We start from the raw sequence: 26,547 nt of genomic DNA, 5'->3' as shown, positions 1-26,547 counted from the left end.
ACTTATTATTATAGGTATATCTTAATAAAAAAATAATTTTATTGCGAATAAATGTCTATTGTTCAAGTAAAAAAATGTTTTTTTAATCACTCATAAATTGTAGACGTTGCTGGCATAATATTGTAAATTGTAATTACTTGTTTGAGGATTGACGGTTAGAGGTTCTAGATTTGAGTTCAATAATTTAAAGAAAAACGCTAATTTGTTTTCCAAATCCCTTCTTATATTTTACCATTTTGGTCACAATTTTCGCATTGATACTAAGAGAATATTTTTTTCAGAATAATATTGAAGTCGTATATTCGATACAGACATCAGCAACTAGTATGCACAAGAAATATTTTAGTAATAATAGGATTTTTTTTATAATAGTTCACTCACATGAAAACAGAATAAGACCACAAGGGACTTAAAAATATTATTATTGTATAAAAAAATGTCCATAAAAATATTCATTATAATATTCAAAACCGACTTTTGCACGTTACTGGAAAAACTTTGATACATAGTGAAAATACTTTTATTTTGTTAAAAAATCAAATAATGATTTGCTTTCAAAACGTTAATGTATTAAAATATATTTAGTTATGATATTTAAATGTGGGAAACGATGACAACATCAGATGGAGAAATATTCTAATACAAATCTGAGATCGTACAACGCATAGCGAAATGAATTCATTTCTAAATGCTCCTAAGTAGATCTCGAGTTTCGAACAAACGTACATAACGTGAGTTATGGTTTTATTACACAAAACTATTTATCTCGGAACGTCTGTGTTATATACGCTTTCATACCACGTAGACGTTTGATTTTATCGCGATACAAGTCTTCTTTTCATTCATAAACACTATTGTTTTCACTTTTGATCAAAATATATTTCCGTGCGGATGATCATCGATAATATAAAACATTCATTTGCAAAACAAAAGCCGTCCACTGCCATATTACACCAACCACCGACACCCCCGCCGCGTGTCTGCTTAAATCATTGTTCTAGGCAGAAATGTAGATCCAATTACGAATGCGCCCCATCGACGGTATATTTTATGAAATATATGTATATATAAAATTATTATTATGCACACACACACATTCCTAGGTAGGTATTCCGCTTTCATTACGCGAACGCGCTCGCTGGCGGTAATTTAATTATATTTACGAGTATATAGAGTAAAGAGAAATTGAATAACGAGCTCATTGATACGAATTATTTTTGTATAATCAATAAAGGACGAATAATAATAATAATATATTCGTTAAATAAAACCCCTACGGGTATCGAAAATGTCCGTAAATACATTGAAGTGAAAAAAATAAATAATCATGCACATAATAATATATCCACCTATACCTAGTACCTACCTACCTACTACGCTCTGTTTTCATTTCGCAGGAATTTTTCACCGCACCGGTTGAAATACTCGAAAAATAAACTTGAGCACCATCACTTGACTTATAAGTGTTCAAAATCGATAAATTATTAAATAGCTACCCAATTGTTTTGTACAGCTAAATTGTTTTAATAAAAAAAAAAAACAACATAACCCCTGTTTTAAAATTATTTGTTTATGCCCACTGCCTATTAATAAAATACGTTCAATATATTGGGACCAATACTGCAAATGTTAAAAATTTAATTTAAATTAAAATTTTAGCCCGCAACGCACAAAATTAAACATATAACGTATTTGGATGTCTGACGATGAATGATATAGTAAATAATTTTATATTGTGAGATGAAAGTTTTTAGAAAATTAGCCTAACGACGATGTCGTGTGTTTTTCATTTACGTTTTTGTGGTTGTTAAAAAAAAGCTGAAAATGATGGTACAGTGCCTATTATCTCTGATGGTCAAAAATTTAACACAAAGCAGTCATTTTCCAAACATCGCTGTTGTTTTAAAAAAATCTCGCCGTTTTTCAAATAAACCGAGTGCAGCTGGCCGACTCATTTTTCTAATGTAATGATTTATCATTAACCTCATGTACATTGATACCCACATCCCTATAATCATTTCTCTATAACAGACTTTTCAATTTCTATTGCTTCGAACGCTCGTTACTTAGCTATGATTTTAGATGCCTAAGTGAATCAGCTGGGCTCATCAAATTTAAGTCAAACGGTATTACGGCGTCCAAGTGTGGGTAAGCAGCCAAACCCTCAAACTTAGAAAAAAATTCCAAGCATTCCAATCAACTCTGCCTGATAACGGGTGTACCGTCTTTTACGTCTCCATAAACACACTTTATAATTCGACCTACGAAGGTAGACACCATACACATCCAAAACTGCATCAATCTTCTATAAACGATTCCTATCCCGCTTAACCGACCGCCTTTACTCCCTCATTAGAAATCTCAACTCAATGGCGCAGTTACCTGGAAAATCCAAATTAACCCCCGAATAATATCACGCCACAAAAAGTTTCACCGCCGGGTGCAGGTTTCTTTTTATCAGCTAATCCATGCCTAACCCGTACAACTATCCGTTTGTACGCGCGTTAAAATAAAATCATTTAGGTACACATATTGTGTATATCCAATTGAAAAATAAAAAAAAACAGACTTCGATTGTATATATAGGTATACCGGTTTGCCCGGAAAGTCACTATATAACAATATACGCGTGTCCATATGTCGTATATTATGTGTACCGTCTATATTGTATCGTATATTAAGCCTGTAGACGTCCGAATGAAAATGTACCTAGCTATACAAAACGTCGCGAATTTCTAGAAGTATTTAATATACCCGACACACACACACATACACGATGGTAACGCGGGGGGAAGAAAGCACATACGACATTTACACATCATAAAATACTAGAGAGTGCGTCTCTCGGAGCATAAGTAATCGGAATCGCCGTCCCCCCGCCGCCCCAAGTATCGCCTAATAACAATATAATGTTGTATATGATAATACGCACTCATTGTATAGAGATTCAAGTGCGTCGGGTCGTGGTCGCGTCTTGGCGTTCAGAGATAGGTGTCTACCACCATCCCAATATTGTGGTGCGCTTACGGAGGGACAGCAGCTGCTGTTGGCGATGTCCTCTGAGAACGGACGTTCGAAAATTATCGTTATATTTTCATCCGTGTATAATAAGACGTTTCTCCGGGATCGGATGGCACACGGAACCGGTCCAATTGTTTTGGTCACGATTCGATAAATGACCGAAACAGTTAACCTTTCCAATGGGTATAACGCACGTCGGTAATAATAAAAATAATGCTCGGATATATACTTTCGAGTGGCCGAACCGGTTACGATGTACGCCTTTGGGTCAAAGGTTTAGCATTCACACACGGCGGGGTCGGACCCTTATTGGATTTTCGCGCCGCCTCGTTTAAAAAAAAGTTTTTATTGTCATTCATAAGCCTCTTGCATTCATACACATCAGCGTTACAGAAAAGAGGCAGTCGCTGTAATATGTTAATATATCATTGGTCGTTTATTTTGAGTATATTTTTTTTTCCTTTGACCTACAATAACAGCATCCGAGTGTGTCGGAGTAGATATCAGAAGTAGTGGTGAAGAAAAATCGACGCTATAAATAAAAGATAAACATTCTCAGGTTCTGGTGAATAAAAAAAATATACGGAGGGTGTTTGTATAGCAGTCCTAGGGGTATATGCGATTGTGTGTTCCACAATCTAAGTAATGCATTTATTGATGGAGGATTACACGTCGTTTGCGCTGATGATAAATTAGATCAGTTACATTATACGAGTTCGAAATTATACATTTCTCAACTGTGACTAATATTGACATTGACAAACTGCGTTATTATTACGATTAGGGATAAATAATACACGCTACTCTTACAACTAATTGCCAAGAGAGAAACGAAAAACATGTTTAACTAATATAAAAATGTTATATTTTTAAATGTGTACTTGAACTGTGTAATAATAAAAAAAAAAAAAAAAAATTAAAACACATTTTTGTAATACTTCAACAATAATTACAACAATATTATATCATTATAATAAACTGTATGGCTATTATAATATAAGAAACAGTATGATGATGAAAAAAAAAGCTTAAAATATGTTCTGTACCTAAAATGTTTTACCCTAATTCACGGCTGTACTCCATGTCTGTACTTTGATAATTATATTTTTGTAAAAACATTGAACGCACTATAAATTCGTTTAATCTCGGCATACCGTAGTTGTCGATCAAAACTCTTTTCGTGTAAATTCTACCGTATTGAAGATGGCGGAAATAGTTTAGTTATGCGTGAAAAATGAGCATTTTTCACTAGATCAAAACGCTTATGGCTCTATACTAATAGTATAGTTAAGTATATTACTGTAATATATTATTATAGTAACACATTTCGGCTGTCTGTGTTTATGTGGTGTGGTTGAATATGGCAACGGGCCTGAAATCGAATAAACAGTGACCACGGAATAAAAATCTTTTACGCGGTAACGTCGCACGAAACGGAAGACTGCACGATTTGCTCTGGTTGTGGTATGTACACGACGAACCGTATTCTGTGGCCCGTGATCATTATAATATATGACGTATAATATAATATTATGTATAATTAATGTCGCATAAGCCGACGCCGCGTTTCGGTAATACTTCCCGTCGGAATCATGAAAATGCCTTTAATCGGCTTATACCTGTACGTAGGTATATGATTTACTGCCACCAGACAACGACAATGATTGATCGTATACCGTCTACTTACGGCACGTAGGTACCTATATAATGTAATAATAATAATAAAATAAGTATTGTCAATTACAAGGAGTTGATACAAAACTGCAGACGCTTCGCGGCGATACCCGTTAAAGAAACGGCAAAATAGAGTAATGATTTTTCGAACAAAATGATTTAAAATAATTTATAAGCTCCCCGTGAGTTAGATATAGGTTGAAATGTCATTGTTATCACTATACGACAAGTTGCCAAAGAGTGCAATGTCTTATGTTCTTTTCACTACCTATTGAACAACTTCGATGGTTTCCGAATGCATATCGAATAATAAATCTAATTAAAAATATTACACTATCTATATTACATCTTATTTAATATAATTAAAAAAGATATAATATGATGTAGGCTGAGGAAAATGTTAGGCCTACTGCCGTAAAAAATACAAAATAGTAATTTTAATCCGTTCATGTTTTTGACGAATATTAGAACATTTTGCGATTTCGCATTTTTCTAAATCTTGAAATGTTTTTCTAGACGAAATCAACAGTTTTGAAAAATCGTAAAAAAAACAATATTACATGTTTTTTTTGTGAGTTCGTTTTTCACAAAAGGAGAAATATAAAGATATATTTTTCAAACAAGAATAAAAATACTATAGCTAGCTAATTGCTAGTATATTATGTTACTTTTTGAACAAATAGCTACATCATAACAAATATATAATATAGATGGTAGCTAAACACATCTTTCGAACGATTGAATGAAACTATTTCCTAAACAATGTAGATTTTTAAGAGAATAAGTTGCTGAACGACTCGCTCAAATACTGTTACACTGTTATTCTTTCCGAGGTTATTTAAATAAAAAATGTTTTGATAGACATTTAATTCAAAACATAAAAATGTATTTAGCATATTTAAGCACTTTGTGACCTTTTTCATATTCGTTTGAAAACTTTCGCTGTTTTAGATGTGTTCAAAAGTTGAACACATTGGCGTAGGTACGTTTTTTGAATTTTTAGACTATGTTTAGTGTATGCATATATAATATTAAAAAGACTACCTTTAAATTTAAAAAAAAAAAACTTTTTACTTAAAAAGTGACTTCACCACAATATCTGTCCCTCGACAGCGAGAGTAAACTTTTTTATGATTTTGTTTTATTTGCGACCAAAACTATTATAATTTACTACCTATCGTATAAGTTGCAATGTTTTTTTTTCCTTCGTGGGTAGGTATATTTTGCAAAACGAGACAAACAGAAAAATCCTTTTTGCAGTTATCGTTAGTCGTTACCTTAAATATTCATAGGCAAATATAAAACGCAATAAAAATGTAGTTTAAATGTCAATGAGTGCCTACATAAAATTGATAAATTATATTTTCCATCAATAAAAATAATACTTCTAATAATCATTTTTTTTTTTTTTTTTACAATAACTGTAGTAAGTCTATAATAATACATTATAATCACTTAAATTGTTTAAACGATGATTTATGATTGACTATATTTTATCTAATGGCATTATAATTCAACGACACGTATATTGTATAATATATATAAGTACTATGTTTAATAAACTATATTATTATCATTTGAAAATTATTATTATTATATAAGCGTGAAAAGTTTATATCGAAATAAATCAGCGAGTTCATATAATTCAGCAGACCGAAAACGAGCGCTGCAACTATAACCATACGAACTCTTCTCGAAATATAATACATAAAGTGTGCAATCGTCTGTGTTGGTGTGTTTTATTTTATAGCACTCGCTATGAGTTTTTCAAGTCCTCGGGAAAATATTAGAGCATTTAATTTATCGTTTTAGTGTTGCCCGAGCAGTAGTATTATAGGTGTCCCGGTGCAATAGGGTCCCGCGTATATATATTTACCAGACGACTTATTATTTTTGTTTCGCGTATAATAAGATTTAGATTTTTTTCTCCGTTACTACTATTATAATATAAGGACAGGTATTACCCGCGTATCGGAGGTCGTTTTGTTTAGTTTTGTTTTGTTTTGTTTTTTTCTTTCTTCACCCTCTGCCACGCGGGTTAAGCACACCACACGCCTGAGTTATGTGCTGGCCCCGTCCGACTATCTCGGAGGTATTTTTTCCCGACCGCAATTTATTTGGCACGTCCGCGGCTATACGCGACCAATGAATCTTAACGCGCCGCCGCCACCGCCACCTCCGCGTCCGGCCGTAAAACGGAATTTACAATTTCTGCGCGACACGCGGAGATACGGTTGGAAATTTATACGCCAACGCGAAAATTTGGAAGGTCGTTTCTACCTATATTATAGTACGCGTTAGATCATCATGGTGGCTATACGAGTAATAATATAGGGGTGAGTGGGTGTGGCCGTGTAACGACGAAACGGAGAGAGTGAAAAATAAAGTAGAAAAAAAACGTTCCACCTACCTACTCAGCGTATGAAAATAAAAACGCTTTAAGACCAATTTCTTCTTTCGGTAGATCAAACGCACCCTTATTGTTCACGATCCACCACCCGCGCACCCCTATATGTCGTTCGGCGATAGGGTTGTTGCCCGGAGGGTTTTAATCATATGCGTGGGCGTCGTCTTCCCAACGTCTCGTGGTGTTTTTTTACCTCCCTCTCTCTTTAAACGTCAACCGTCGCGAGGAGGTGGGGGAGTGAATTAAAATTTCACAACCTTAACCGTAGTCTGGAGCCTAGTTCAGTTTTGAGCATGGACCAGTGGATCACGTATCAATATCCCGACGGGTACAGCTACTACACCAATAACAATAATTGCAATTACAACAATTACGGTTACGACTATAACCATGCCGGCTACCGGTATCCCGAGGTAAAAACACACATCCGCACACAAACGCACTCACTCGCAGACATTATTATTGTTAATATTATATAATATTATTATATTTTGTATTAGGTTCTATAATAGCTATTTTTATTTGTAGATCGATTACGCTAAAATTGTATATTAGAACACGACATTTCGCTTTAGTTATTAAGACTTGGACCATAGATTAGTATATTATATATGGACATATTCTGTACCGACGTAAAACCATTGTGTTATTATTTATTATTATTATTATTATTATGAAAACACTGAAGGCAATAAAGTTGTATTATTTAGAATGTCGCCGAACACTGTTCAAAATGTTGTGCTTATTATTTTTCCTCTTAGCGTATTTAATAATAGCTACTATATTTACAGCGTTTAATTAGTTGCATTATATTTATTTGATTTACGTTTTTTTTTTTTATTGGAGCACGTATCTGCTTCACGAATAAGCTATGTAAAAAAAAATGAAAATAAATTCAGGTAGATTACCTCCATGAACATATTATTTTATATTACCACATGGTCATTATACAAATGTGTTTACTGCAACGCTATTGTCATTTGTTTTATTTTTGTATTGTATTGCTACACAAGTATAATAGTATGAGTAATGTAATGATGAATTATTATTAGATTTTTCGTCCTCAATGTAATGAGTATTTATTTTTGCCTTTAAACCAAATAATATATGAAAGTATAATAATTTCAAATCGATTGTAATATTTTGGTTTGGACCATTGTAATGGTTTTAATTTGGATAACAATAGCTTGTCATCTATTTTCGAAGTTGGTTCATACGAATGTGAAATTACAAAACGTTAACCTATATTATTTAAACGTGTCGTCCAAAAATTGTTGTTTTTATCTTGAAAACATACATTTTATTGGAATTTAAATTATAAAACTAATGACGATTAAATTTAAATTTGATTTTATCAACATTCGTAATATATAAATTATTTTCTTTACAAGCATTTATTATTTCCTTAGAAAAGAATTATATTACGGCGGTTTCAACTGTGTTTCTTGTAATAAGAAAATAACAGTTCACTCTAAGATAAGTCTAACCTAACAAATCAAATTTCAAGTGTAATTTTTCGTCATATCAAAATTTTGAAAAGTTTCTCCGACGAAAGTTTCATTCGAATGAAACAAAACTACGTCCAATTACTACGTATTCTTACTATACTACACTTAACTTTTTTAAATTGCCAAAATGTAACTGAACATTTTATCAAAAAAGATTGACCTTTACGTTCCACTGAAACGCTTTTCTGCTTTATAAAAACGTATTATTATTATCATCTTTGTGCTGTATTTTTTACTCAATATTTTAACATAACGGCAAAAGTACCTATATACTTTTTGTGCGCTGCACAATTTATTATTTATTTAAACCGTTCGATCTTAGTTTATAATAATAATAAAAATAATAATTATCATCACCATTTGGTATATTATACATAATTTATTATACATTGGTAATGAGTTAAAAAAAAAAAAAAACTTACAGCATTTTATACACTGAACAAATTATTGACTTTATTTTCAGTAAACATTTAATGGGTTTTGTGTTTTTATATTTGATTATAAATAATTATTATCTACTAGTACAACGAGTCTGTCAAAATATGATATCAATAACCATATTATCACTATTATATAGCTAATCAAGATGTATTTAATAACGATTGGATGTATTATATTCGACAACAAAGGGGCCGATGGTCAAAGACAAATGTAATATTATATATATTTTTCACGATATCGCCAAACTTATCCCTCGAACAAACCGTAATAAATTTAAAAAGAAAAAATTCACCGAATAGTTTTAGTGTACCGCGATCGTTGTGTCATTATTGTATCCGGCAAACTCGGCAGCGGACATGATATTTATTTATTACTTGTCGCGTGCACACTTTTACGCCGTTTTATATTATTATGTTGTTATTTTTTTCCCGTCAACGTCTACTCTTCATAATGAAATGTAATAATATGTAAACGTTATTTGCAGTGCAATGCGCGTATTACAAGCGTGGTAGTCGTTTCGTTTATTCTACCGCATCGCGTGTATACCTACCTACCGCCCGCGAGTCCTAAGTCCTAACACCGTCCCGCGCGCGACAACATTCGGCCCTTTTTCGAAAATCTTCATCTACCCATTTCCCTCTCACTCTCTCTCTCTCTCTCTCTGTATATACGCTTGTATATGCATTTGTGTGAGTGTGTATATATTTTGTACGCGTATACCTATGTATATACCTAGGTGTATATATAGAGCGGGAGACACGAGCGCAGGCGAAAAGAGCTTTTCGCCGAGCGACTATTGAATTAAAACCTCGCGCGCTCATTGTCGTCGAAATCCAATTAGTCGCACCTCCGGCGACGGCGACGACGGCGGCGGCGATTGGCGGTGAGTGCACGATGACGAAGGGGAGAGGCTGTTTTTTCGACGGGCTTTCGGAATAATAATAATTTAATTTCGATTTAAACGGGACGGCGCAGCACCGTTCGTTTCGGACGGGAGAGTAGAAAGCGGAGTGGAGTTTTCCGGTTAAACTACAGTACAACCGACGATTTTCTACGACTGAACGTCCACCGACGTATACGAGATGGAGGCGCGACGACGACGATTGAACATTTTCCATTTTTTCTTTCCCCTTCTTTTCGGCGGCTTTTTATATTATGTTCGGCGAACGAACAAAATATTATATTATAATACATAGTTTGCGCGAAATAATGACACGTTTTTCATTGTTGGGCGTTGGCGCCGTTCTTCAGTGCGGTATTTTCCGACTGTTTGAAAAAAAGAAATATGAATAAAAACTGTTCTTTTGTAAAAATTACGAGGTAGGAAAATAATTACTATAGGCAGGTACATACTTTCACAAACATGTTATTACTGTATATTATAATATTATATACATGTTATTTATAGTATAAAACAAAAATAATATAAAACTGTCTTTCGTTTCGTCGATTTAACTTTTTTGATTACTTTTTATTTGCAACATTACCTTTACGGACAGTACCTATTATTCCGTTCATAAATAATATGAAACAATCATATTATTAACAATTAATTATCTAAAAATATTTTAACTCTTCTAATCGCTGTATGTAAACATTATAATATGTAGGGGTTTTTTATTTGCATGAAGCTCTTTGTTGGTTTATATCATGAACGATGATTATTACGGTAATGGTAAATAATACAATATTTACGTCATATTATTGAATACTAATAAAATTTATGAAATAAAAAATTTTCATTCACTCTTGTTTAGTAATATTATGTTTGTCCGGAAAACAAACTGTAGGTCAAATTTAATTAAATGAAGAATTTAAAAACAAAAAACTGTAAGATACAATAATCATATTATAATATTATAATAGTGAAAAATATAATAATATAATCCAATCACACATTTATGCCTAGAATTTCAAATGATACTAAAACAAAATCATTCGTGTATATATTTTGCCTATACATTTCACATCGTTACCAAAATGAGCGACGGTTCCGTTGGTTTTGTTTTTTCGCTATTTTTTTAGTCAATACTATTATAATAATATGATATTACGTTGGGCGCGTTTTCTGATAAACAAACGAGACGTGACGTATATATTCTGGTTGATTAATAATATCACAATAATAATAATATGCATTTTCCTTTTAGACCTCGAACGGCGCAACGGACTCGGCAAACAACAAACAACAGCACTCACAGCCCGCTGCCGTTGCAGTGCAACCCAAGCCGGAACAAAAGCCCGTGGAATGTAACCTGTGCCATCGAAAGTTTAAAAACGTACCAGCTCTAAATGGACACATGAGGCTGCACGGAGGATACTTCAAAAAGGTCAGTAGTTTTATTCGTGCATACACTCGGCGGACGACGTTTCTTTGACTAGACGCGTTACCCGCCCTGTATATACACAATATAAATATTATATTCTCCGGTTCCGAGTACAAACGTGGTGTTCAGTGCAAATATATGCGTATCGTTCAAACGCATTTCGTGTTGTAAATTGAAAACGTAATAAAAATATAAAAGCAAATGCATTTGCGATTTGTATAATATGTAATATGTTCGCAGTGGGTATTGAAGCTTTTAAATATTTAAAATTAAACTATTAAGGTTCTATAGTTGTTGGAAATATTTCATTTGAAACTGTCGACAACAGTTATATTTTACCATGGTACAATTATAATATTATTATTATGTCGTATAAAATATTTAATTTGCAATTCAATTTACATGATAATAATAATAGTAGTAATAATAGTTTCATAATAAACTGATTTAATTTTAATTATTAATTTTATTTATAAAATATTATAATATAAGTAATTATTGTTTATATTATTCTGGTGTATACGAGTAAGCGAGTGTAGTAGCAAATTTGTTTAAGAAATTATAATTTAGAGTTAAAACAGTCGGGTGGAGTTCAGCTTTTTACATACAAAACGCTTTGTATATACGGTATACCCTTCGTACTGTCAAAATGACATATACACTCTAATTTCCAGCAACATGCGTTTTTTTTCCACTGCACTACCCAATCCCGGCAGTTAGATTTGACCCGTAATAAAGATTTTTTTCCCCTCTCTCGCTTTCCCCGGAAAATTTCTGCTGCCTTCTGGTTCACTAATTAACGCACGACCGAAATTTTAACCAATTATCTCCACTTGCTCGGAAATCCCGAAAGGTTTAACGAGACGTGAGTTCGATCAATGGGAAATGCCAAACGAGAGGAAAACACGGTTTTAGAGCGGGGATGGAAACCATGCGCACATCCAAATTGAATTTTTCATTTACAAGGCTTCACACTTTCCTGGATTCAGTTTGAATCGGGGCCGGAGGGGTGGGACCCAGACAGTTATCCGATGTTCAAAGAGATAGAGTATGACAAAGAGGATCTATGATAACGTTTCTAAAAGAGATTATCGACGATGACTTCAAAAGGATTGTTTTTGTGCCCACGTATATGGATGTAGCCATGTAGGTGTATGTATTATAGATATATGTGTATGAGTGTGTGTATACTATGCACAATGCACATTGCACATGTATATGCACAATTGTACAGACATATATTATGTAGCACTGCGTGGCTAAAAGCCAAACTAGGTACTCGGGAGTACCGAAAGAAAACTCGAGTGATTGAGTACGATTTGAATCAGTATAACAACTTTGATATACTAATTAGTCGTATGATTGGTTAATACATAATATTTCGTTGTAACATGCAAGTATTGAGTATGCACAAAGCACAAATAATACCCACATATTATACGACTGTTATAATATTATTCTATTGAAATTTACCAGTCAAAAAATTAATGTTCGCGATCGATCAATAGGTACCTACATTATACTAGCAGGCTTCAAAATATCAAATCAGTTCAATAGCTGCGAGTGAGGTATAAATTAAAAATAAATACGGAAATTGAAATAATATTTCGTACCTTTATCCTAACATCGTTTTTGCTCTGATTTTTCTGCAATTACACCGAACAGGTAAGTACATTTATCAATAAAATACCAGGCAATCAATACCTATATTGAAAAAAACACGTATAAATAACACGACGTTAAAATAACTATAATTATAATAACTGTTAGACATTAGTCAGTTAAATTCTTTCCGGATCAATATTTTTAATTTGCCAAAATGTGAATATTATAAATTGTTACCATTTGTTTATAACAATGTGGGCGTGTACCGTTAAATACAATATCTATAGGTATACTAATATTATTATTTGATTTTTTTTTTTTTACTCCCCATATGCGTGCTTTATATTTAGCACATTTTTATTTCGCAGACATATTCATACAAAAATCCATTCATAATCAACTGATCAAATTATCAATTAATTATCCAACAACTTTCAATGCTTTAAACTTGCATTAAATCACCTACGAGAATCATAATATTACTTAATTCCTTAAATGTAGTCATACAACTTCAACATTTGACTATTTGAACAATAGTGGAAGTTGAAAACATGTGAAGTTGACACCAATATAATATTATTTTATACTATTTGTTTTATAGAATGCTTTAAATTAATAAATTGACAAAATTATTTAATTATTGTAGGTACCATTTGTAAGACATTTTGACATCTAAAATTCCAGATATGAATACTCGTAACGTAACACGGTATTTTAATTCGTATAATTCCAAATATGTACAAAGAATTTATCGCGAATATTGAAATATTAAACTTTATTTTTGGTTTTTCAAAAAATCACGAGTTTTCAATAATACGCTCTTATTATTGTTACTAAAAAATACTTAACATCTTGTTATTTTTTAAATGTTCACAAACGAATTTCTGACACAATTATAAACGAAATCGCAAAGTCTGCATAAATCAATACGACAAAACCGAGTGTCTAGTCCGCATCACTCCGTTTCGTTATAATAATTGGTTTCGACCATTGGCGTATTACAGAAAAATCGAGGTACTATGATGATGCACATACACGCTCCAAGTTAAATCAATTAACATCAAAAACTATTATCACAGACAAACCTTTAACGAGTCGGGTCGTGTCTGCGCACATTTACATATACAAGCGCACGTCTTGTATACACAATAATGTATTATAGAGGTAATACACAATGTACGGTAGTATGACTATTTAGATATAGTACCTACCTGCAGTATATGGACGGATGACGTGCAATGCCGTGTAACACGCGTACTCCAAGTCTGTACCTGTCCCAATACGCATCGCCAATAAATATATATATATATATATCATTGAGGAAACATAACACAGAGGTTTCCTGCAGAGACGTAACGAGTAACTGAAAACCAATTTGAATATTTTCCACGACGGCCGGAAATGTTTTACAAAGAAACGGATATTTACATTGAACACTCAATCAAACTTTCGTATTTACACTGACGTACACGACGAACAAATCACTTTGTGTTTACGAACGTCGTTTCTTAGGTTTTTGAAGGAAAATAACCTTTTTCTTCTTTGATCTCGTTTCCGACTATACTGCATTAAAAGCGGGAGTTTTCCATCCCTTTTTATTATTATTATTATTATATATTATATATATTTTTTTCCATGACAATTATTCACCTCTAAGGCAGACGGTTTTATTTAATAAATTATGTCGTAGCTAAGGACTAAAAAGGAGATATTGCCGTCATATTACTTTTTCTTTTTTTGCTTTTCATTAAATTAGAAAAATGCGTTCTCAAAAAAAGTTACAAACTGCAATAAGAAAATAAATGTATGTTATATGTTTTAAATTAAATTACAAAATAAATGATATTTACTATTTTAGAAACATTTTCATTTTTGAAAAAAAAATTAAATAAATAGAGTGAGATTGCTATCGTTTTTTAATTTCATAATGTGTACTGTTTACTGTGTCCTGAAGATGCCTAGGGTCATACTTTTCACAGAAATCTTTGTCTTTTATTCATGTATTACGACTAAAAGAATTTTTTTCACCATCGCCCCTGTATTATAATACACAATATCCACCACAAAATGATTTTCATATTTTCATTTGATATATTGCATAAATCAGAAGTAGTACCTACAGTAATATACAGACTACAGAGTTATAAATGCTGAACATTTCTGCGTTATACCTAAATGTCAAGAAAAATATGTGTTATCAACTGACTTTACCTCATTATATGATTAAAACAAAACCCGGTCGTAAAATAATATTTTCGTCTTCTCACCAAATATCAATTATTAAAATAATACATTCAGAAACACGATTAATTAGAATAAAATATTTTGAACATACCGTGGGCCATTTTTAATTGATTAAAAATAATATTGTATAGTAATGTTATAATTCTTTGGTTTTGACTTTGTCCATATAAAAGCTCGACTTCGTCTTCAAGTTGTTTCCAAAAGACTTATGTTACTACTGCTATTAACCATTTTACTAATTTAGAAATGTTTGATTTTTTTTATTTAGTAATTTACACTCAGTGTTTGTGGGAAATGTTAAAAATTTACGAGTTGGAAATTAAAGCCAGATTGCCAAACTTTGTGATCAATAGTATTCGTTTACGACTTATTCTGTATCATGGCGTACACGGCATATATTTTGTTAAGAATAGTAAATATAGCGAGGGAATAGGTCTGTGTTCTTGTTTGGAAACAGTAAAAAAAATTACACTTTGTTGTAAACGTAATTTAAGAATAGCGATATTTAAATTTTCAACTGGTATTTCAGACAGCGTTGTATCTTTTGTGAATAAAAAATAAATAAATAAAATCTATAACATAAAATAATATTAGTTTAAGCTATAAGAAAACGAATATGAATTGAATACAACTTGCAGACAAACGTAAATACTAATTGTGTTCAATATTATAATTGAGTTAATATGAATAATGGATTGATTTCATGTTATATTATAATAATGTACGGTTTATATAGCAAAAATAATATAAGCGAGATATCTACATTTTAAATTGTATTGTTAATTCTGTGAAATAGTTTTCGATATACCACTCGAGTCCCAAATTTTGCTCTATTTAAAATAATACACTTTTAATTTTGATGTTATTGGTGTTTAAAATACTACTCCGACTGAACAGTATACATTTTAACTAGGCATCCAACAATATATATGATAAAATAAAATACATCTTATTATTATAATAAAACTAATAATATACTTAAGTACACCTTTTGAGATATTAAAACTTCCACGTGATATTAAATAGCTTAACTTTAGATTATTTGCACCGTAAGACGCATTAAGGGTTAAAGATACTCAATTTAACTTTAAAGGAACTGTAATATGTTCAATTTCCAAACGCCACACACTAAATTATACTAAAATATGTCATCGATCTTCGCGCATTATGTTAAAACTTTAAAAATTGAAATTTGCATTAGATGTTACATATTAATAGAAAGCTGACCTAAATAAATTATACTTCCGAACATAAAATATAAGTATAATGCATTATGCATGACTGTCTGATTTTTAACAACACCATATATTAAATGTATATTATATACCTATGTACAGCGTAATAATTTGCCAATAATAGTAGGTAGGTAGTCAATATTATTTTTATAGCAGATAATTCGGATTTTATTACATTATACCTCGGATCACGTTAGGGGATTGATAAAATATAAGGTATTTTTTTCAATTATTGTCAGTCATTATTATCTTTGTGATAAAAAGTCCATTGGAAACCATATCAATATTCTATGTACCCTCTAAATCTGCATATTATGCCATTCTATCAAGCACGCCCCTGCAAAACAAATCATTATTTAATCCCGACAGACCGCTATATTATAAAACCATATGCAGCGAGTGTTTGTCTGTGTGTATGTGCGTGGTGGATGGGTGGGTGGGTGGATGGATGTGGGTGTGTACGAGTATTTGTATAGGAGTACATAGTTTAATATCTGCCAGCCTTTTCCTCCCCTAATATTAATTACAGAAATGCCCCACACATCCCTCCTGCTGCTGCTGCCTTGTATCGGCAAGAAGTCCCAAAATGTTTTGCCATTACTTTGCCTTACTCCATCCCGGTCAACTGATTTATCATGTTGATTACTATAGGGGTTTAGCGGATGCAAAAACCGCAATGAACTATTTCGATCTCCAAAAAGGTGTCGGGTTGTGGGCAGGAGAACCAGAGAAAAACTTCACTGGATTTTCCTAGGGTACTCTGAAATTTCCATTACACAAGAAAACAGACCCACAACTCCACCACATGCTCGAATACACCACGATTAATATCGTGATTGTGATTATAAAAAAAAAAAAGTGCAAACCAACGGTTTGAGTGTGTGCATTTAGTAAAAAGTCTTAATACAAATCAATATAAGAACCATTTATGTAAGGATATTGTAATAATTGTTTACAAATTCATATGGAAACTATTGCGCTCCTATTTCAAAGTGTTAACGATTTGGAATAAAATTAAAAATATTAAGAACATGATAATATAAAAAGATGAAAAACCATGGGTTCATTGCTCAATATTAAATTGTCATAATAAAATAAATTATAATACGATTAAAAACTATTTAAATGTTTAATCTAGTATTTAAAATCATAATAGTTATATTATGGAATTTATTAAAAATAAAGCCGCAACAATATATTTTTATATTATTCAAACAGAATCATTTTTAAACTAATATTATTATTATAATATATCGTGATCAAAAATTACGTCTAAATGTGGGTTATTCACATTTATTTTAACAATTTTATTTGTAGAAAATATTCATAACCCATGCATTAAAAGTTTTTAACACAGTTGTTTAAGATAATATTCCATGAATATTAGGTATAAATATTATTACATTTCAGTATAGAATATTATAGTCATGTTTTCCGAATGTTTCTATTTACCAATAATTTACATATTCAATATCTTTAACTATCTTAAAAACCACTAGGCTTTATGTGGATTATTATATTATACTCTAAATAAAATAATAGATAATATTATGTATCTATAAAGTATAGAAACACGACTGAATTTGTAAAATTTGAAAATCACATATAATAATATCCAACAGTTAACATAAAATTTAATAACTTTGCAAATGTCTAAGTTGGAAAGGGAAAATAAATTAGCTTATGTTATTTTCCAAAGGTCCCGATAATCGGTTGGACCAATTAAAGGGTTTAGGATACCATTAGGAACATGTCATTATTATAAACTATAATATATATATATACTCTTTAATTGGACTATTTTGAAATTAGTTTTCGATTACGGTAAAATGCCTCTAATTATCATTACTAGGTATACATCAATTATTATACTATAATAATATTGTTTGCTGATCAAAAACCATTTTTTTCACCTCAGGGGTTTCAAATTCTCTGAATGATGTTATTATGCGTAAAAAATATCAAATTAAGTTTTGAAAAAAAAAACGCATTGAAAATAACAACCATAAAAGCTGAATCATGTATTTTTTTACATTCAGTGGTTTTTTTCGTGTTTATTGTTCGGTCTTGCATTATCAAATACAACCAGATTTTTCCCTGCCCCTTCCTGAAAATGTTCAACTCTTTTTTTTTTTTAATATTATGCGTTTCCTTCCCACTTTGTCCTATGTTATAAGCGGCCACAGAAAATCCTAGAACATTTCTCTGGAATTTTCTACTGTTCGTACCAAACTACGAAAGTAAATATAAATCACGAGTGAAGGGATTTGTGTAAATAAAATTATCTTAAACCAAAATGTTTTTATTAATTTTAAAAACCGTTTCCAGGAAACTGATTCAAAAAAATGGGAAAAAAAAGAAGCATCGGGTCCACCTCTGCAGACTGCCAGCATGAGTGTCAGGGCTCTGATCGAAGAAAAAATCATACAAAAAAGGACTACGAAACCAAATTGTTCAACTCAAAACGGACTAACATATTCAAGTGAGAAAAATTATTTAAATATGTATGCTCGTAGTCTAATATACAGCAAATTTAATTTTTTACTGCAGGTATAATATACATTAATATGCTTGTAAAATTATATCATCAGTTTTTAATTGAAATTACCATAATTTATTTAATTTTACTATTGATTGTACAGTGTAATATCACCATGCACTAAAAACCATAATCAAATATTTAAATGCTTAATAGTTCAGTTTTAATTAATACGACAGCAATTTATAGAAATAGTCTCAAATTACACAAAAAAAACTTAAAAAAATAAACTTTCAAAACTTTTTAAAATTTAATTAATTGGATTTTAATCAAACATTTTCAGCTTTTTTTACTTTTTTTACAAGTTTTTTTTTTGTCAAACATGACATATATTTTATACAAACATTGGAATTAAACATTTCCAATCACATTATTTGTTTTTCAAGCGTTAATCTAAATTTAAAAACGTAATAACATGCATTCTTCCATTAACAGTCTGATTCAATTGGCTATATCTATAACAGTACAGTGTTTTATTCCCCATTCAAAGCAGCATACTAAATAAAAATAATGGACAAGAATAAATTGTCATTAAAAAAAATGTGATTATTAAACAAACACATAATATTTTTACATTTTTAATGATTTGAGCAAACGTATTTGAGAAAATAAATGTATAAGAATGCTTACAGTTTTATTTTATTGTTCTATTAAAGTATACACTGTTATAAATACTTAAAATGCTAAAACAACAGCAAACACTTAATTGTTAAACAAAAGCAACAACCTTAGGTAACTACTTGTTCAGTTTTCAATATAATTGTCATTTAAATTTTCAGAAATTCTAAGTAGGTCATTATTACTTAGGTAAATAGGTAAAATAAATTAACCTGTTTTGTTTTTAACTTGTAAAATAATATAGTAATCATACATAGTATACATATTTTATTCTGAATTATATGACGTGTTACTTAGCTTTATATTATTTTAATTATATTATAAAGATACCTAGACCCAATGTTCAACGTAAACGTAATATTTATTTTATTTTGATCAATTCATCATCATTATCGCCAATAGTGGCTTTTATGGTCCATTCAAATTCTATGACGCACAGTTACTTCTACCCTTTTTTAACTTAAGTTATTTTTATCTACTGCCCTCGTAGCCGTGTACCATATAGCTATAGTCCTTAAGTCCACTCCAACTTTTTTCATCAGCATTTGTTTTGGTTGTCCGAAGATCTTTTTCAAGTAAACAACTAAATAGATTAAAAAAATGTTTAATACATTAACACACAATAAAATAATATTCAATAAAAAAGTTTGGAAAAGATTGAAAATAAATACTTAAATTGTAAATTGCCTCTCGAGTTGTAATATTGACTTAAAAGCTTAACAGCGATGTCTTTACAAAAAAGATAAGTAATAAAGAAACAAGACAAACAAGACTATAATAATTAGATTATTTGAACCGATCTTAAAACTGTCTTGGATCGAATTGTTTTCTTTTATTCGTATTACAAACAAAATTATTAAATATAATGATGTTTAAATCGAATATAAAAATGACGAGCGCTTGGTTTATACAAACGTCTTTAAAAAATGTATTTATATCATTAAAACATGTACCTATTATCTGTCTACACTTATTATTATTATTTCTAACAAAATACAAATACCATAATATAATTTATTAATATACTATATGATAAGCCCTTTTAAAAAATATTGAAAATATTATTCCATAAATTATTACACTTATGTGTTTCGTTTTCTATCCGAATAATCATACGTTTTATAATTATTTGAATTATCTTTCGCATAATAAAGATTGTTAAAAAATATTACTATATATCCAAGGTTAAGTTCGAAGTAATACAGTTTTTGCGATAATTTCTTCATTGTGCGTTCTAAAACAAAAGCGAACAACACCATACAAATACGTTATGCGTGTTCACACATTTCTAGCGTTCATAACATTTGTAAACTTTAAATATTATAATATTTCCGGTTGAATATACTGCCGGTACATTTCTGTTCCAATAACAACAATAATAATAATATTACTGGTATAACCGTATGAGTTATAGCCTATCATGCCACCTTTTTAAGTCGTATTTCGCTGTGTAATAAACACCTATAATTATATTTTTTGGGACGTAAATATTTTATTATTAGGACTGCGATTTTTGCGCTTATGAGCACATATTATACCCAATACCATAATGTGTGTCGAACACCAGTGGCGAACACGAATTTACTTTTGCGTATTATTCCCGAAGACGTGTTTGTGTTCTCGACGATCGGACGATATTTCAGCGTCGACGTGAGTTTCAGACGTTTAACCGAGGATCTGTTGGTTTTTCAGACTTGAGCCGCGAGAAGGAAACCGTGGTACAGCAAGTGGTGAGCAGAAGCACGGCGGTGCACGCGGTGATGACCACTAGCGGTACGTCGTTCGCGGTGCCAGCGGTTCCAAACACCGCCTCGGTGGTGGACACGACGGTGGGTTTGGCCGACTCCACTGCCGTGGTGTACACGGACGTAATACTCAAAAAGACCGGAGTGAAGAGAGCGTGCTCGGATCCGGGATATCAGTTCAGTCACAGGTGAGTTGCAAATAGTCGGTTGGCACGTTGTGTCGAGCGATATCGGTCTCGGCGACAAGTCCGGAAAACGATACGCGCGTCCGTGTACCTACTCCTCCTCTTAACACGCTTGAAACAGTGACACGTGAACAGAGCGAGGAGAGAGGGGGAGAAGCAGACAGACAGACAGATGGTGAGAGGGAGAGTAAGAGAGTGAGAGAGACGAAAATAAAATCCCATAAACTCCGTGGGCTTTCGGAATTTGTATTTGGGCGTTTTCTTAAATTGAATACGACGGCGTTTGTCCACGTCTAGCGGCACGATCAAATTGGCAATGTCGGTGTGGCGGGCGATTGTCGGTTTAAAATACGGCGTTTCGGGATTTCCCTTGTCCCTCCGATTCGGAGGCTTTCGACTTAACTATTTAAACCACCGATGCATACATCCTTTCATGCATAATTGACAAGGCCTTGTCTGACATGCCAATAAAAACTTTTATGTTTTCAATCGGAAACTTTTATTTTCTAAACCACTACCTATACATAAGAAAATACCTTCCTGCTTACTTTGAATATTTATAGCGAATGATCCGGCGGCACAAAAAATTAATCGATAGACAATTAGATTTTTTAATTTAAAACAAAAAACCCAAATTACATTTTTATTTTGAATCTTATACGATTTAACACAATATAATATAATACCTATAAGCATAATATAATTATTAATTTCATAATGTACCTATCATCGTGTTATTAACTTTAAGAACAGGATATTATACAGTGAAAAATTCAATAATACATTAGTACATCATCATTAATTAATATAGTGTCTACCCACAAACTTTACTCGAATATGCATATAGGTAGGTACATATTTTTATGGGATACTTCCATAAAGTGTCACCTACACTTTACCTTAAAACCTCGTGAAATACCTACACGTCATTGCGCACTAACGTCAGAAGTAATAAAATAGTAGTTTTTAAATTTATCATCATAAATTTCACTTCATCAGCACAAAGTTTTACTTGATGACGAACAATGTTTGAAATAAAAATATGCCGTATAAAGCACAAACTATAAAGTTGATTCCAAACAAAAACTTCGTCAAATAATGATCAACTTCCTCGGGGGATTGAAATTAACTTGTTATTACTAAAAAAAAAAATTGCTCTCACTAATTTATCTATTTTTATACAGCTCCGATAAATTGTCTATAAATAATTCATAATAATTTTCAAATGTAAAACTTAACTCAACTCTGTTTCTTGAATTGAATTTAAATTCAATTAAAATATTTATACACAGAAATTTGTAATTTATGCATTTCATGTTAAATATAAAATTTTTATTATTTTTGAGTACAATATTATTTATTGTTTCTAATATAAGAATAAATTAAGGACAATATTATGCAGCACATTGAGATATCGTATTGATTTAAATTTTAACGGGAAAGCTATCTTAGAACGGTAGCTTTTTTCACCTCGAAAAAAGTCTAGATTTTGTTGTTAGTGGGTGTTAGCCAGTTGCTTTCCTGGCTGATGACGAATGTTTTAAACATTTCATGATTTTCTTGAAAACCATTGAACATTTCAAAAAATTACTTTCCGTGAAATGCGTTTCATTTCAAATGTCGAGGGATGCTGCATATAAAGCACGTCGTTGTAAAACCAACCACTCGGCTCCGAATCTATTTCAACCGAGTGTATAATTCAATGCGTCCCTGTGCCCGTACTACTGTCAGAAACGTTATCGTACAATAACAGTCGGTTATAGAAGTTGAAAAATTGACGTCAAGTGGGTGTACCCACTTACGACGACCTGTTTAGTAATATTATAATCGCCGCAAACACAGACATCAGAAATGCGCAACAACCACCTAGCACGCGGAGGTTGGGTCCTAAGTCTCTACTCTCTACTCGCATCATCATAATATACACGAGAGTGTGCGTGTGCGTGTGCGCTTGTCGATTCAACAACGGTCGGTCTATTAATCTCTGACCCGTAATGGGTTTTCGTTGCAGCAGCACCAGCCCGCAAATAGATATTAATTACTCCGGTTCACCGTACACACTGAATCACGGAAACGGCGGCGGCGAAAAGGAAACCGATAACCGGGGCTATTATTCGCCGGGACTCAACGACGATATATTTCCCAACGTTCAAGCCGAAACCATGCTCTTGCAGGCCGTCGACTCCGTGCAGCTGGCCAACACGATACAAGTAAAACGGATCCGCCATCGTGGACCTATATTACAATATTACCTAAATAGTATTATACTATTATTGTTATTATTATTATTTATTATAGTCAGCAGTAGTTTTATTAGCGCCCAATAATGAGTACCTGCAATAGGTCGGTGTATAGAAGCAGTAACCGTATTTAGTCTCGCGGTGGCCACGAATTTCCGGACGAGTAAATCGATTGGTAAATGGAAACCACCGTGAACGAAGCACTCGGAATTTTGAAAAATATCTATACGTATTCCTCGATCCGTTCCGGTCGATAGCGATTTCTATATTAATTTATAAGACATACTATAGTTTTTTAATCGTTTGTTATCAAACAACTAATTTTCAGGCTCAGTAGCATGTTTCAAATTAATTAATGTTTTATTCCACGAATTCTGTGTTTCGTGCAGAATCAACCATGACCACCCGTTGCTATCGACGTTGTCATCGTACATTTTTAAAATTGTCACTCGTTTAATTTAATTTTTTTTTTGAAATTGTATTCGACTATTCGTAGTAAACAAGAAGCTTATAATATACATTTTTAAGCGTATGGATTAAACTGGAAGGGGCCAATCGCTGTCGATTAATCAAAATATTCCGAAAACGCCGTTTGCATTAATCATCAGAACGCCGACGAGCTTTTATCAGTACACAAAACCCCTTCTAAAATGTGCTTTCCCAAAGATTGGTCCACTAGACTGGGAGTAGGCCAGCAGAATATTTAGGGGTCGCGTTACTGTTATTCACCCGGTGGCGTTAATCGGTCTTTGCCCTTCGCTTCAGAACACACAGACAACAAACCAACAATTTGATCAGACTTTAAAAAATACATAAATGTGTGAAAAACTTATCTAAAAACATATAACATTTAACTTAAGCTTGACAAATATATTGCATAGTATATTATATAATATATATTTCCATTTTCAAGTTAAATATGACAGTTCTTCCGAATGTTTGAAATTCATTTTTTATGCAGCCTTCCAGCCTCATTGAAAAATAATTACGTGATGGTATACTATAATAAACGATTAATTATAGTAATTATCGTCTATATTTGTATTTGTTGATTACATATTATATTGAAAAGCTACGGTTATGCCAATATTAATAATTATAGATAGTCATCCATAACTTATTCAAACATACGGATGTGATTATAATTCTAGTTATTATTGATACCAATTAATATTTAAATGTATACAATATACATATAAATTATTTGAAATCAATTGAACTTACACTATAGTCAAAATCTACATTATCTCCAAACAAACAATTTTACAAAAATAATCCTTTGAAGTTTGGACGAATTCAGGAGGTCGATAAAGTTTTAGTACTATGGCTGATTCCCCTTTCGTCTGCGCTCGTTAGTAATAAATAAACGAGATTTCTTCCGCTCTTGAACCGTGTGTACTCCGGTACGTAAATTGTAAAACTTTATATGATTATATACACAGCTGAGTATAAAACGAACTTTGTGTTTGATGGTCGATTCTATTGGGCCAAAGGCTATAGTAAACTACTGGGTTGCAATTGCACATATAAATTTACTCAGTGCATTAAATACACACGGAGAATCCATTTCGATTTGTGTCCTTTACCTATAGGTATACGTATTTATTTTTGTTTATTATTTGTTTTTCATTCAATTCACTGTGCGTATCGATACAGTATATGATCAATAGCACACTTTAAAATAAAATCTTATGACCAACGACGACGTATAGAAATAATAAACTCAATACTGATATGATTGAAACAAAAATATTCTCAACTGTATAAAAACATAGTTCGTCAAACTTGTCTAAAATCTAATAAATTTTAATGCTATTTTAAAATATGCTTTGTATAAATTAAACTATCATTAATTTAAAATTGATTTTGAAGTGTTTTATTTTTATTATTATTAGGCTACGGATATGCAAGACATGTCATGTTTAGATGATTACGACGGTATGACCGATCTTCAAAACAACGAAGACTTCCAAGCCGTGTTAAATTCTCCACTCTCAGCCAGCTTGGCTGATCTAGCGTATAGTTCAGGGCAAACCATGTTTACAGATCTAGGTAGATCACCTCTTCCATCCCCAAGTTTTACCTACCCTACTCCACCGGCTAGTCAAGAGGGTCAATCTCCTTCGCTAAATTTTCATTCAGTTATGTCAAACGGTCACCTTGGTGACTTTTTTTATTCATCTGATATGTCAAGTTCAGAAGCTGTTGAAGCGGCTTTAAGTGAAGTGTTGCCAAATTTCGAGTCTTCGACAGATTCGCCTTTATCAGCCAATACACCAGTATCATCGCCGATGTCAATACATAATTCATCCGCTGCACAGTCACCATTACCTAACCACCATCAACACACGCTACAGGTTTACATTTTAAAATAATATTTAAAAAAAAAAACATAATTCTAATAATATTAAATATGATTTAGGTAATGATGCCAAATTCAGAAGACCCATTATTATCCAGCAACCCTAAAGAATTTAGGAAGAAATTCGATTACCAAACATGTCGCTTATACGGGGTCAATGGAACCATGGCCCAAGTAATTGATGGCAGTCAGTTTTTAATCGACAAAAATGGAGATTTGAAATTAGTCCAAGCCAGTTACCAAAATCCTGGAACCATGTTCGTCCAAACAGAAGCCCAGTTGATCGAAAAACATATACCAGTTATCAAACAACAAAAACCAGACAATAACCAGAACTTTGAAGATTTAGATGACATTTTCCTTAATCCATCAAGGTAAAATTTGATTCTTTTTTTC

The 26,547-nt window shown here is 32.1% G+C and overlaps 1 protein-coding gene across 3 annotated transcripts in view; it reads left to right on the top strand.

The window, feature by feature from the left end:
• LOC100573718 (serine-rich adhesin for platelets) overlaps positions 1-26,547 on the top strand; it is a 291,897-nt gene that overhangs the window by 262,222 nt on the left and 3,128 nt on the right. For 2 of the 3 annotated variants that reach the window (XM_016805577.2, XM_016805575.2), the window contains exons 9-14: positions 11,202-11,381; positions 18,791-18,944; positions 21,312-21,552; positions 23,561-23,759; positions 25,685-26,146; positions 26,212-26,525. In XM_016805577.2, coding sequence (XP_016661066.1) covers positions 11,202-11,381; positions 18,791-18,944; positions 21,312-21,552; positions 23,561-23,759; positions 25,685-26,146; positions 26,212-26,525 — 1,550 coding nt within the window. The remainder of the gene's footprint in view (positions 1-11,201; positions 11,382-18,790; positions 18,945-21,311; positions 21,553-23,560; positions 23,760-25,684; positions 26,147-26,211; positions 26,526-26,547) is intronic. The other variant, XM_016805576.2, reaches the window with a different exon arrangement.

This window comes from Acyrthosiphon pisum, chromosome A1 (genome assembly GCF_005508785.2).
Source record: "Acyrthosiphon pisum isolate AL4f chromosome A1, pea_aphid_22Mar2018_4r6ur, whole genome shotgun sequence".
Classification (NCBI taxonomy): Eukaryota; Metazoa; Arthropoda; class Insecta; order Hemiptera; family Aphididae; genus Acyrthosiphon; species Acyrthosiphon pisum.
This window is presented reverse-complemented; position numbering and strand designations above follow the sequence as displayed.